At 34.9% G+C, this 14,414-nt stretch overlaps 1 protein-coding gene across 1 annotated transcript in view; it reads left to right on the forward strand.

Moving 5' to 3' along the window:
* The window catches only part of ELP4 (elongator acetyltransferase complex subunit 4), a 160,979-nt gene that overhangs the window by 6,718 nt on the left and 139,847 nt on the right, over positions 1-14,414 (forward strand). Inside the window, exon 3 of the mRNA XM_068399864.1 lies at positions 11,104-11,225. Coding sequence (XP_068255965.1) covers positions 11,104-11,225 — 122 coding nt within the window. The remainder of the gene's footprint in view (positions 1-11,103; positions 11,226-14,414) is intronic.

Raw genomic sequence — 14,414 nt, forward strand, 5'->3', positions numbered from 1 at the left:
AAAAAACATTTGCCAGGCCTCTCAGTTTAAGCATAGCTTCTTACAAGTTAGTCTTGTAAGTGCTTACAGTTTAAATATATAAGTAAAGATGATCGTTATTGCAGAAGTGAAATTAAAGGAGATGCCATCTGATTTGTCACATCAGTTCATTAATCTTGGGCTTCTAAGGATACAAAACTATCTCAAAATGATTTAAGGGCTGAATGGTGATAGAAATGTGTTTTTTTTCCCTATTTTAAATGTTTATCAGATTAATGGTTCTTATGAGAAACTTTCAAACTTGTTACTTTCCTACCAAAAAGAACTGGTGTTACAGGAAAAAAATGAAAGGTTATTAGAGAAACATCTGTAGTTATGTGGAAAATATCTGCATCTATAATCTGTGTTTACATCTTAAATAGTATAACAATTTAAATACTACTTTTTGATACCAAGTTGCTGGAACAGAGAACTAGGAACCTAGGGACAACAGATCTAGCTCTTAGCTTTCCAGTCACTGCAATTTCCCTGAACTACTGGAGTCTAAAAAGTTGTGTGATTGTTTTCTCCCACCGAATAAGAGGTAACATAGCTCAATTTCCTTATTTGTAGGAGGAATGAAAATATTTATCACATTGCAAAGGTATTTGAGATATGACAAGCAATGTCTGAGTGCCTACATACTAAGTGCCAAAAATCCTCCATTAAAGGCTTAAAAATGAATTTATTGTTGTCCTGGTTTTGCAGGGATAAAATTTATAGAATCAATTTTCTGTTACATTTTGTTTCAGTTTGTGGCCAGCCATGGTATGGTGATCAAGGCCAATAGCAGTGAAAGCCAGGGCAGCTGACCCAGGCTGGCCCTTAGGTGTATTCTAGAAGAAAAACTTCATGTTCACTATAAATGGGAAACCTTGCTGGGGATGGGGGGCTTTTTCCTCTGCTCTCCTCTACCTCTTTCTCCTTCTCTTCTCCTTTCCTCTCAATGGTTACTATCCCTGGAGGACTTGCCACCACTGTATGAGCTAAGTATAATTTTGTGTCTTTTGTATTAATATCAATATTGGTTTTCTTATTAAATCTGTTTAAATTTCAACCCACAAGTCTCCCTCCTTTTCCCAATTCCTTTACTTGGTTGGGGAGGGGAGATTGGGTGATAGAACAACTGGTTATTGTTTAGCCCTGGGTGCGGGCTCAACGGAAGCCGTTTATTTTAAGTTAAAACAGTGGATTACAGGAAGACAGCTGTCAATAGATTTGAAATTGGTAGGTAAAATCTGGAAGATAAAAGTAAAAAAGGTGTTACTACCTATAAAAATGCCAGTTTCTCATTGCAGAAGCTTGAAAGTGTAGTAAGGCCCATTTTGGCTAAATCCTGAACTTTTGAATGCTTCACAGGTTGTTAAGGATCGGTGCAAAATTGTAAAATGGGAGTGTAGAGACAAAATCTGGAAAACTCAGGTACAGAGTAAGATACGACTAGCAAGAATTATCAAAAGTAATACAAATTTTTCTTAAGTATCTCAGTAGTTATGAGAAGCCCAAGAAAAGGGCTAATTGGTTACTTGACGAAGTGGAAAAGCTAGTCATAGTTGATATTGAGAAAGCAGAAAATTGTAAAAATTCTTGTATTAATCTTCACCCAGAAGGAGTACTGAAATCTCATTATTGTCATAATTGAGAATAGTGACTAGATTTCAGCTTTGCCTGGGGAAAAAGCAGACTAGTATATGCCTAGGTGATTTGTGTGGTTTCAGATAGATTGTGTCTGCAGAGTATTTTAAGAGCTTGCTGATGGAGTCTTAGGACCGATAGCGTTTATGAGAACTGGTGGAGGACAGCAAAGGAAAGAAGGAACTGGAAGATTAGAAAATACAAATACAGTTTCTATTTTTGAATGCTGTGGGAAGAGTCGCTGAATTGCAGGCGTTGAGCTATAGTTCAGAAGAAAACAAGGATATAAGTAACAGCTGGTATGTTGAATAATCTTTCTGTATGAGATAATGAACTTGTGGATAGAGGATAAGCAGGACACACCATTTGTCTTCGCTTTAGTAATGCTTCTGACACTATTTCAAGTGGCATTCTCATAATTAAAGCTAGGAACCGTACTCTCTGTTCATTTCTAATATGCATTCTTTGTGTTTATAATGCCAACTAGCTTCACAACTTAGATTGCCATTGCATCCTGCCCATTATATCCTTCTTGGTGTTCGGAAGTATGCTTTTTACTTCCAAGAAGTTTAGTCTCCTGATCACTTGAAAGTATTTCTAGTAATATCATTTAGAATTCATTGGCATGAATTTATGCAAAGACAAAAACATCATGTCTCTAGTGATAGGCACCTGTAGGCTAGCAGCTGTTCAGAGTGTGGCTTTTCAACTTTAAGAAAGATTTAATCAGTAATTTTCAGTCATTTTCTGAAAGGGTTGAAAACAGTGTGGTCCCAACTCTTTACCTGCGGTTACTTTCACTGTGGAATGATAAATGTCACTTGGGACAGTGCTCTGCATTTGTATCTAGAATTTTGGTTAAAATATTGTGAATTTTTATAAGATTTTGAATTAGTCTTAACACTAAAGAACCTAACAGTGAGATTTGGGAAGAACTTACTTGAAATCTGTTTTAACCACTGTTGGGATTACATCATGTTATCTTTTGCTGGTATAGGGCTCATGTGAACCTGCACTAGAGGCTGAACAGCATTTTCTGTTTGCTAGTGAGCAAGATAATTGCTCTTGTTATGGCTTGGTGTTACTTTAAAGCTAGTTTTTATTTCTACATTTTATCCATCATTAGAGACAGGTGTTGCTGTCACACTGAATCTTAGAAAATCTTGATTTTTATGTAAAGTGTATAAATTAGTGGATGTTGTGGTGCAGATTAAGTAATTTGAATAGTTGCCTGCCAGAAAAAATAACTGACATTACCTAATTCCATGTAGGCCACTATCTGTGTAATGGCTACCATTTAAGTTGAGATTTTTTGAGAAAACTGAATTGATGCAGCAGTTCACTATTGCTGAAAGGTGTCCAAATCTTTCTCCCCATTCTTGAATGTGCAGTCTTGTTGTTCTTTGCGCTGGCGCTAGTGCTTTTCAACTCTCAGCTCTCCCAAGTTGACAGAAAACTCACCCAGTTAAAGAGTGGAGGCTTTTCTGTCTGTTTAGTGACCTGAATCAGCTCACTAACATGCGAGATGAGTACCAGAGCCAGCACAAGGGAAAGAAGGACTGCACAGTGAAGACTAGGAGAGAAAGTAGATGGCCTTTTTCAAGGGCAGAAAGTACCAGTTAATCTGACTTTTCTCATGAAATTTCACCCAAATTTCTGTGAATTCAGGAAAAATGATAGAAGGTTTCTCTCTTACTGCTTTCAATGAATATCTTGCTTTTTTTCCCTCAGTTTCAGAAGAGCTGCAATCTTGCTATGGACAAAGGAAGAAGAAAACATGTTAGAACCTATCATATTTTACACAGATCAGAGATTATGAAACTAGATGAGTTTTGTTTTGTCTTCCCATTGCAGTATTCACTGCCCCTTCCAGTAGATGAACTGAGTGGCATCAAATGAACTTACTAGCTGGAAAATTGTCATTAAACAAAATGAAGTTGTTCTTCAGATGGCATGCAATTGAGTGGTGAAATACTTCACCATAGGGTGTTGTGGATGTAAAAAAAAAAAAAAAAAACACAAACAAAACAAACAAACAAACACACAAAAAAAAAAAACAAACCACATGATCTCAGTGGGAAACTGGGCAGCTTGATGGAAGGGAAAGCCATTTTCATTACTAGGTTAGTGGATACCAAGTCTGGCTAAGGAAGTGCTTGAGCTACAAGTGGTGGGAGGCTGAGCAAGTGGTTGGGTGAAGCATCGCATTTGCTTGTTCAGTTCTTCTTACTTCTTCCTAAGTATCTGCTTTTGGCTACTGTTGAGCATAGGGTTAGCTATCCATTTCACCCGACCTTAATGGCACCAGATGAAGCGAGTACAAAGGCAGTGAGCTTTGTGTTCTGATGAAAGAGATGACAAGACTCAATGATTTGAAAATGATGGGATTTTTACCTGAATTTTTCCCCCCCGCCTCTTCTGGGTCCATAGCTGGCAATACTCAGTGGTGGGTTTTAGTTTCTTATCCCCTATGTTGGTTGTTTATTTGTGATCTGATATTAAACCTAGCTTCACAGAAACATGAAGGAGAATCTCTCTTTTAGAATTGAAGGCTAACTTTTTTCCCCAAATAAGACTTACCATATATTATTTTGAAACGTATAATTATATACAAAAAGTCTTAAAGTAAGAACTATATTTATTCATGACTCATTAGTCTAAAACTTTTTAGACTAATTTTTAAAGTCAGTGCAGGTAGAATTGTAACTGCATTGTTAGAATATCTTGTCAGTATACAAAAAAAGTCTGTCATGAGATTAGTCTAGGCAAGCTTAATATTATACAGGATTGAAGCTGTCAGTGATAAACCTCCTAGGAAGATCTTTCTGCGTTGCACTCCAAGTGTTATAAAAAAGGTTAAATTCTTCCCCCTTCTTTCAATCTTCTCTAAGGCAAGAATAAATTGCATTACTTTTAGCTTAGCTCCCTTTGCAAATTAAATGCTCATGTTCATTATTTGACACATTATCTTGGTTAATTTAACCAAATAATAGTAGATTCAGGGTATTAAAATATTTATTTTAACTGTTGTGTTCTGAAGATGCACTAATGGCACAGGATACTTGATAAGACTGTAAAACATTGTTTGAAGTGTAAGTGCACAATTTTAAAAAATTTGATTCGTAATCAAGAGCATCGTGATTTTCAGTTGAAATTAATTCTACAATATATTCTTTTGCCAGTGTTTTATTTATATGAGGATTAGAGCACTGAGGCACATGGTAGTATCATGCAAGATCCTAGCTACTAGAGGAACTTGAAACTTCCTGGGTTTTGTTCGTATAGTGTGAATGTTTTGGGATTTTGACTAGTACATTAATTTCCAAAGATCTTGCTGTACTGGGTTTATAAGAAGTGGTAAAACAAGCATTCTGGCTCTGTGTGAAATGGAATTTGAACACTGTCAGAACAGTTTGTTCAATAGGAATCTGAGACCACTTGTTTGTTGTTTCATCTTAAACTGCTCCAGAAGATTAGCTTTCTAGAAGAATCTCCCGTTTCAAAACAAACAAATAGTACAGCCCTTGATTAAGAACACTCCTTTCCCCCCCTCCCCTCTCTGAGGTACTCCAACCTGTTATATGTCTGTTTTGCCAGCCTCAGGAAGAGTTTCCTGGAGGATGATATTTTGTTTTTAAAATATAAGCCTTGTTTATATAACACATTCTGCATAGTGAGTTACAGCACACTCAAACAGGGCTGTCCTGGGTACCCTGTGAGAACCTATTTTTGCATACCTTTAAGACTCTCTAGTTTTGACAAGGTCATTGACAGCTAAATGTTTTGAAGATTATCAGTAGGAAGGTTTTTGTTGGTAGCTGAGGTCAATTATTAAAAGTTAAAGTTGACTGGTTAAGAGCAGGTCTATACTTGTACTTTCTAAGCCTTGAAGCAGTTTCAGCTTCTTTAATTAGCTACTATTATTTTTGCTAGACATGCAATTTAACCTGACTGGTAAGAGCTCTCTTCACTTGTCAATATAATTGAATTTATCATCTTTTTAAAGTTGCAAAAGATAATCTTCAGAGAGGTACAAAACAGTGATTTGCTAAATATAATTCTACAAAATACAAGTTACCAGAATTCACCTTCCTGAAGTATGGCCAAGTGCCAAAGATTGTAACTTATATGTTTGACAACTCCATTTTGGCATGTGCTAATTAATTGCAAGTGACACAGAGTATATCCCCTCAAGCTTAGTGTATGTGGACATTAGTAAAGTATCTTTTAAATGGAATTTCAGATTATTAAAATAATCGCATCTTATAACCTGCAGCAATTCAGAGACATGTTTCATAGCTACAGAAAGACACACCTTAGGTCACAGTACCATACTGTAGAAGTATCTGGTGAAAAAATGATCAATACTGATAGGCTATGACAGGCTTTTGACAGCTTTAGGGCAACCTGTCTAGACTTTGTAGAGAGACAAAAAAATAAGCTATCTGTACATTACGTTGTTGCAGTCTTATTTTTTCCTCTGATAGCTCACATCATTTTAAGCAGTTATACTACAAATTATCTCTGGATTTTTTCAAAGACCTTCATGCTGTTTAATATACTGATGTTTAAAAGTCAGCTATTATAAATATTATCTATACATATTTGTTACCATATGGTGGATTTTGTTCCTGATTTTTTGTTTTCTGTGCCCTAGCTAAACTCCAGTGCCTTAAAATTTTGTATTTAATTCCGTGACCCACTGATTTCTCTGAGTAGTAACTACAGACAATCCATGCACAAAGGTGTTGAGAATGTCTCTTACGTATTCAGTAGCCTATACAGTCTAGGGGTAAAAAGAGCCATAAATAGGAATTGGTCTTTATCCTTAGTTTTCAACATGGTTATATGTTGGAATTCATCACACTGATACTGACAGTACTGCCTTTTCTTCATGACTATGTTAGCCATGAAAGCACGCTGTTGTGGAAAGAGGCCAATAGAAAATGACCACAATAAACTATTTTATTTATGTCCTTATCTGTAGGATCAGAAGAGGTTTTGTCCTGGAGACAATATGCATAACTTCTAGGTAAATAATCTCTTTTCCTTGTATAGTTTTACGCTTCACTAGTTACTCACCTGCTACTTAGCCGTAGAACACTCTTTGTTCAAAAAGAATCAGAGAACGCTGTGGACTGCTGTGTGACTTGCAGTGACTGGACCCAGAAAAGAGTCTGCAGCTGCAAGAGTCTTCTTTGTTTATGTGCCTTATTAGCTAGAAGTAAAGTTCATGATGAAGGCTGCTGATGGGACAGCTTTTCAGTATGGAGGCTAAGAATAAAAATTTGTGCCAGGCTTGTCTTAAGTATCTTGGCTGACTAAAATGCACTTAAGTGTTAGTTCCTACACATACAGAATGGAGGTAGTTCTTTTGGATGTGGGTGTAATTTGGAAAAATAAAGATAACAGTTGAGAATTTATCCTAGCCATCAAAATAGTAAGTCCAAGCATTATCAGAAAACAAATATACTTAAAAGGATTTCATTCAATTTGTCTGTGAAAGTAATCAGTGAGCTACTGAAGTACCTGTGCTAAATGATTTGTTTGTTTATTTACAAGAAGAAAGCTGTACTCTTATGGTTTTGAATAGTAACGTAAGTATTGAAGCCAGGGTACAATGCATGCTGTCAGAAAAGCCCCATATGGGTGCACTTTAGATCTTTTGAATACCACAAAAGTTTAGTGACCTAGAAATGAATCAATAAAAAGCCATCCTCTATGTGACAAATTGAAGAACTGAGGGATTCTTACAGATGCATTGACTTTAACAATTCAAGATACACTGTTTGTAAAGGCTTTCTGAGACACATTTAATCCTTAGAGTACTGTAGCAGACTATGAGGTGTTTTATGTTTAGATCACTCTCCAATAGTTCATTTCCTATTTTTACTGTAAGTTTACTGTTATGAAAATCAATGTAAGAAGACTAAAGGAAAGGCTAATGATAAAATGATGTGTCTTTACACTGAATGTAAATGTTCTTAATTTGCTAAATTGAAAATTCCTTGTTTTGCAAAATATGTTTTGGAAGGGTATGGCAGTGTAAGAACCTCTCTAGTCCTGTTACATTACAAGTCTGTCACTCAACCCAATGAGTTATAATCTTGGATAGGTCAGTAAAAGGGTTTATATCCCTGTTCCCCATTGCTTCACTTCTATAGATTGTTTCAACATTTCAGTATTTCAAATAAAATTTGAGTAAAAATTCTTAACTACTACAGCCTTATTTCCTCTTAGTTTAATTAAATAGTCATCAACACACAGCATGATTTCTGATATTTATCCATCGCTTATGGAGTTTCTGTGTTATGTTTGGCACAAAATTGAGCATGTTGTTTACTTTCTAAGGAATAATTAATACCAAAAATGATGATCCACAAAGACACTCTGTATAGTTGCATGCACATACGCAAACAATAAAATACTTGGACTAAATGAGATATTGGCTTATATTCCATTAAATGTCAGTTAAGTCCTGTCCATATGCAAGGTGAACTTTAACCTGTAGATAAAAATTAAGAAATCAAGATTTTTGATTCAACAAGGATGACGTAAGTGTTACAGCTGAGGATCCTTCCAGAGCACCCGACTAGTGTTTCTTTTCCTCTTCTGTTCAAAGGGAGGGAGGTCTAACAAAATTGTCTCCCTCCACTGACTTCTGCTGCGGTGATATGATTATGTGGGAGGCTAGGTGGCTTCTTTCAGGTAGCTCAGACAATTTTTTTTAAAAAAAAGTTAATCAGTAGATATCATGCTGTCACTTCGATTTCTAGAGGGCTTTGGCTCTTAAATTGAGAGCTTCATAGGTGGAGATTAGCACATGGAAGTCAATATACTGTGAATAATATATTACCAATTATATTGCAGTAAGCAACCAAAGCATAAATAACTAGAGAGCCAACATTTAGGGGGCAGGAGCTGTATGTGTTCCTGAACTCCAGTTATAAGGGAGAATTAATCTGCATATGGGTTTTATTTTCTTCTTGCTGAAGCAGTTTAAGATCTAAGCAGACTCCAAAGACTATAGTTACAAAATAAGACTGTAACACTTCTTCAAAACTTTAGATAGTGTCAGTTCTACTTTCTGCTTCTGCAACTGTAGTGCTTCAGTTTTATCTGAATTGAGTCTTATCTCCATCCTAGTCTTGTACATGGATCTACATCCTCAGTCACAGCACAATGTGTGGAGCTGAGTTACCAGGAAGACGGTTCTTCAGTAACACTGTTAATGGCTTTTCAAGCATGCAGGAGTAAACTATATAAAATATTTAGTTAAGAGCTCCAAACTTGCAAGGAAATTACAGTTTGTAATTCTGTAATGCTTTTGGAAATCAGTCCTGCTGAAATTTTAAGGAACCCAGCACTGTCAACAGTAAGCTTTTGTCAGTACTCTGCTTTTCACAATACTGATTTGTCCATATTTTTCACTAGACTATTATTTTTTAAAAAGATGTGTTATTTGAAGTACATTAGAAGGCTAATATGGCCTACTAAGCAGGTTAACAGTATCAAAGGTAAATTATATTAATACAGTCTGAGTTCTTAAAACCCTCAGACTCTACAATAAACTGGATTCATCAATGGCTAGTACTAGTAGCAATAGTGTTGTAATTATTGTATTCCCTTTGGCTTATTTGGATGTCCAGTTTTATGTAATTTCCTGTCTTAGCGACTGTGTTATGAAGCGTTTTTCTCTATCTTGAAATATTGCTTTAGAGTCACTTGTAGTTCATTTCTTGGATTTAATGAAAGGGAAACTTTTAAGTATGCATTTCTCCTTAACGAAGTAGGTAATCTTGATGGGAGAACTTCTCTGGGAGAACTGTTCCTTTTCCAGTGAATTTGTAAACTTGTAGTTTAAATTTCTTTCTTCTGTTAATCTAAGCACTGAAAGCATCTGTACTGGTGCATGATATTAGGAGTGTAGCAGTGCAACACTGTTTTTCTGTGATTTAAGTTTCCCCATTGCTATTAATGTTCTTTCTCCTTTTTGAATATACATCTCCTTTCTTTGTTTCCTCCCACTCCACTTCATTGGTTCTTTTTGACTCTTAAGCTCCAAAACATACTATTCTGATACATATCAAAGTTATATTCTTTTTGTCTTCCTTCTTTAGTATTTTTTACAAGTTAGATATGAATGGCAACTTTCTTATTTTCAGCATTTGCTGTTGGTTTTGTGGTTTTTCTTTTAATATTTTCATATGTGATTTATAATAGGGAGGAAATTTTTTCCAAGTCACACAAAGAATGGATAAAGAGAATTGTTGGTTCTGTATAGAGAAAATCTCTCGCTCTGTATTTTTCTGCCACAACATCCCTGTGTATCATCTTCCAGCAGCCAGATCAACAGATGAAAAAGTGAAACCTTACATTGTTGCATTTACTTTTCTCCCAAACACAGTATTTCAGATATCTTTCTAAATAAATGTCAGAAATATGTTGTTCCAAAGGGCATGATCTAAAATTTTACTGGACAGTTAATTGGGTAGTTATCTTGTTAGGAATTTTTTTTACCAGCATTAACATTGCTATTGTTTATATTCCCTAAAAATAAATAAAATCAGGAATGGTTCAAATTTCAATTGTTATTTACTTGTTCACTTCCCCCATAGTTTTGAGTTATGATAAGTTTTAATTCTACGAAGCACATTAAGACTTTCTAATTCTGGTCATTTCTGATACTTAACTTGCAACAAAGAACCTGAAGGAAATGTTAGCCTTTCTGAAGTCAGTGGGAGTTTGTATTTTGTTTCAGTAGGCTAGTATTCACAGTGTCTGTTAACAAGTATTGTCTCACTTCTTAAAATATAAATTCACGTGTCTGTTGAATGTATCATGATTTTGCTCTGGATAGCTTTCAAAAATGGCATTGCAAATTGTCTATTTTTTCAATATAGCTGTTTGTTTTGCCTATTTTTGTGGTTCTCACAGTTTTCAAAGAAGTGCAGATGTAAGCCTGTCTCTATAAGAAATGATACCTTTATATAGCTTTAGCATGCCAAATATGATTAATTTTTTAAAAGCATCAATTAATAGATATTTTAAGTAAGATGATTAACATTTTAAGCATTAAGAATATAAATATTAACACAGTTCTCCCAAATGAGCAAACCCCCTTCCCGTTAAACCATGATTTCAGTAATCTTAGTTGATACTTAATGGGAAACCTTGTTAGGAAGATAGGAGTATTGCTGTATCCCATCCATATCTTAGAATCAAATACATGATTGAGAACTATTTCTCTGGCTTGACAATTTAGGAATATGATATTATCAAGCATTATTTTTAAAGCTTTGAAATCATATTTTACCTATTACCTCTGTTGTACATTATATACTCCAGGAGACAGACCAAAAGGAGGGGTTTTATAGTGTTGTGAAAATGCAGGTAGGTGATTTATCTAACAAAAAAAAGAAAAAATTCCAACTATTCTTGTTTTCACAGAGGAAGATACATATGGTCTTTACTCCAATTTGTTATTCAAGTATTTTCTCGCAGAGGGAGTTGTCTGTGGACATGACTTGTTTGTTGCTTCTGCTAAAGAGCATCCTGACAACATCTTAAAGGTAAAGAAGACTCATAGCTTTTGACAAGTAAAGCTGTAATCTCTTGATGAATTTAAATACATTTTAAAGTGTATATAATGTGTAGTGAGAAATTAATTAGTCTTGGTGATTCATAAGAATGTGTTGGGAAGTGCAGGAGTATTTACACTAGCCAGATTTGGGAATTAAATTTAGCTCACTAGCCTCTGCCTATGGACAATGGAGTAAGATCCTCCTAAGGCCAAATGAGGCTAGGAGCCTGCTTATCCTTTATTTTGATTATGGATGAAAACCAGACAGACCAGCTGGCTTAGTTTAATGCATTGAGTAAACCCAACTGTTTACAGTTTCCACCTGCCTATCAGGAAGAGTAGTTAAGCTGCTTCCAACATATTGTGGTGGAAACAGTGTACGATTTGTGTAGACACTTGTTGTAGTTTCTTATTTCCTATAGAAAAGAGAAATATCATTTAACATCTTTACAACTTCCTTTACACATACTTTTCAAGCTGACTGTCTTTTTTCTACTAGGAGACATGGTCAGCTTTGGATCAGGTCATATAGAAAAGTTCCTTTCAGACTTCAGTGAGCTCCTAATCAAACACTGATAGTTTCCATTATAAGGAAATTATATAAGGGAAAAAGCCTGATCAACACTGCAAAAAATGCTGAAGTGTGAGGATAATCTTACAAAATTTCATTAAATATTTTATGTCTTTGTAAGGCTGCTTTTTTCTAATATCAAAAGTAACATATAATTTACTGATTACTTCTGCATCAAGTGAAGGCTGGCTATTTCCTTAAGAGTCTTCAGAGAACTATTTCTGGACAAAATTATTACTTTTCTTTTTTCTCATGTAGTGATGGTAGATTCTATGCCTTATCTATTCAATATTATCTTCAGTATTCAGGAAAAAATATATTCTTAATGAAATGATGATTGTGGTTATGACAAATCTAATAATTTTTTTATGATCTTGAACCGAAAGAGGGTTCATTTAGGGGTGAAATTTTTACCATTTGTTCTTGTGGTTTAGAATATAGCCTAAACAAATAGGTTAGAATTTGATTGTGAAGTATGAATTACATAAGAAAGTGTTATATTCTTTAGCAATATTTTTTTTTAAATAACTGATAATCAAGTCATTGACTCTCTGACTGTACAATACATGATCATTGTGGTTATTTTTCTCATCAAAAGTAAATTATTCAAATGAATATTTTTATTGCATTAAAATTTCTTAAAATGGAGTAGCTAACATACGTTCTATTCTTCTTCCATTCACCTTTGAATCAATTGTTCATAGCATGTAGTTATTTTTCCAGCTCCTGTTCTTTATGCTTTTGCATGTTAATCAACAGACATTGTTACATACATCTATCCTTCCTGTATTGTTTTGAGTTTGTGGTCAGTTAGTTCAATGTGACTTACTGAGCTCAGTTGTCTGATTTGGAATAAGTCTCCTTACTTTTCAGGGGTAGACACTAAGTAATAATACTGCATTCCTCTGTTGTAACTCCGTAGTGGTGTTACTGTAAGAGACTATAAACTATTACTACAGGAAAGTTGTGGAAAACATAATTTTGTCTTGTTTTCTTCCTCCATTTGTGTGTTTATATACCCAACAGTACTCTTGTCTATGCTTTTCTACTCTTACCTTGACTACTCAACACTTCCTTTGCTTAACAGGCACGGCACAGTAGAGTTGACTTCTCTGATTTGTATTGCTGTCTTGAAATTGCTTCAGTGAAGTAACCCTGTAATATGCTAGACATCAATCTAGAAAATTACATACTTTCACACTTGGAAAGCTTAGGCACTTCTTGAAATGCCAGTATGTGTTACCTAAAAAACAGTATTGCTTCATTTGGGAAAAGTTGATCTAAGTCTGGCATTGGCCACAGTTAGGTCTCCAAATCACAGAAGTAGAGGAGTTTTCCCTATGACTGTCTCACTTGACTTTTAAAAGAGAGGACCTTCAGGTGCTTCAAGAGGTCCTCTTCTGTCATAAAAATGAGCTGTTTGGGATTTGAATGCCTCCACCAAGTGAGGATTTTAATATAACTTATCTGACTGTTGAATAACATTGCATTTTATTTGAGATTAGTAATTTATTTATTTTCAGTATCTGATTGGACTGTACTTGTTACTGGAAAGGCAACATAGATGTGATACATATCAACCTGAGTTATACATTTTATGCTTGGTTTTTATTTTATAAAATTCAAGTATGGATTCAATATGTTCTATAGCGAGTATTCTAATTAACTGGTGTTTTACATAAAGGCAGTTCCTTAACTGCCTTATGTCCATATTGTGTGGTCAGTCCATTTATACATTCAGTTCTCTGCTGAGATACCATAACTGCCCTATTCTAATTTTATGATGTGATTGGAAGTTTCTTGAACCTATAACCAAGGCAAATATTGCTGGTAGTAGGAAGGGGAAAAGACATTCTTATAGACCATAATTATCTTGAAATTGTGTATAACTAAAAGACAAGCAGAGGATAAAAAGCCCTGATCAGCTGCCTAAGATATATTATATTACCACCCACCAATTTATCCATCATCATTTGAAAACATATTCATGCCTTTTGTAGTCAAAGCTCCTTCAGGAAATTGGCATTAAGATGTAATGCTGAAAAATTATACACCTCTGGTAAAACCTACAGAGCTATATATGTGCTGTTTTTTAGAAAGTATTTTAAACATTTGAGAGCATTTCTGTTCTATCTATATTCTTCAACAAAAAGCAACTTTTTACTATAAGGGTATAAATACTGGAAATAGTATATAATATAAGAAATAGTATGGTATACTTCTGTGATCAATCATAAAATACAACTGATTGTATTAGTTTGTTAGCAAAATGTACTTCTGTTATTTCCACGGTTATTTAAAAAAAACAACAACAATAAACAACGCACTGAGCTTCAGCGTTGTATTACTGTGTATGCAAACAACCTCTTGAAAGAAAGCGTAGCTGTCTACATGGACTTTTTTATTCCAGCAAAGTACATTCAACCATGATGCTTACGTTTTTCCATCCTATATATGACTCTCAAACATTGTTTTGTCAAAAGGAAGAATGCAGACCTCGAAGAAATGGTCAGGCTGGTGACCAGGGCTCTCCAAACTTCCATTTTCAAAGGGTGCTATTCTGACTTCTTCCTGTCTCTTCGCTATCTGGTGTTGTGAAAGAAGCTG

The sequence above is a fragment of the Nyctibius grandis genome, chromosome 4 (assembly GCF_013368605.1).
Source record: "Nyctibius grandis isolate bNycGra1 chromosome 4, bNycGra1.pri, whole genome shotgun sequence".
Classification (NCBI taxonomy): Eukaryota; Metazoa; Chordata; class Aves; order Nyctibiiformes; family Nyctibiidae; genus Nyctibius; species Nyctibius grandis.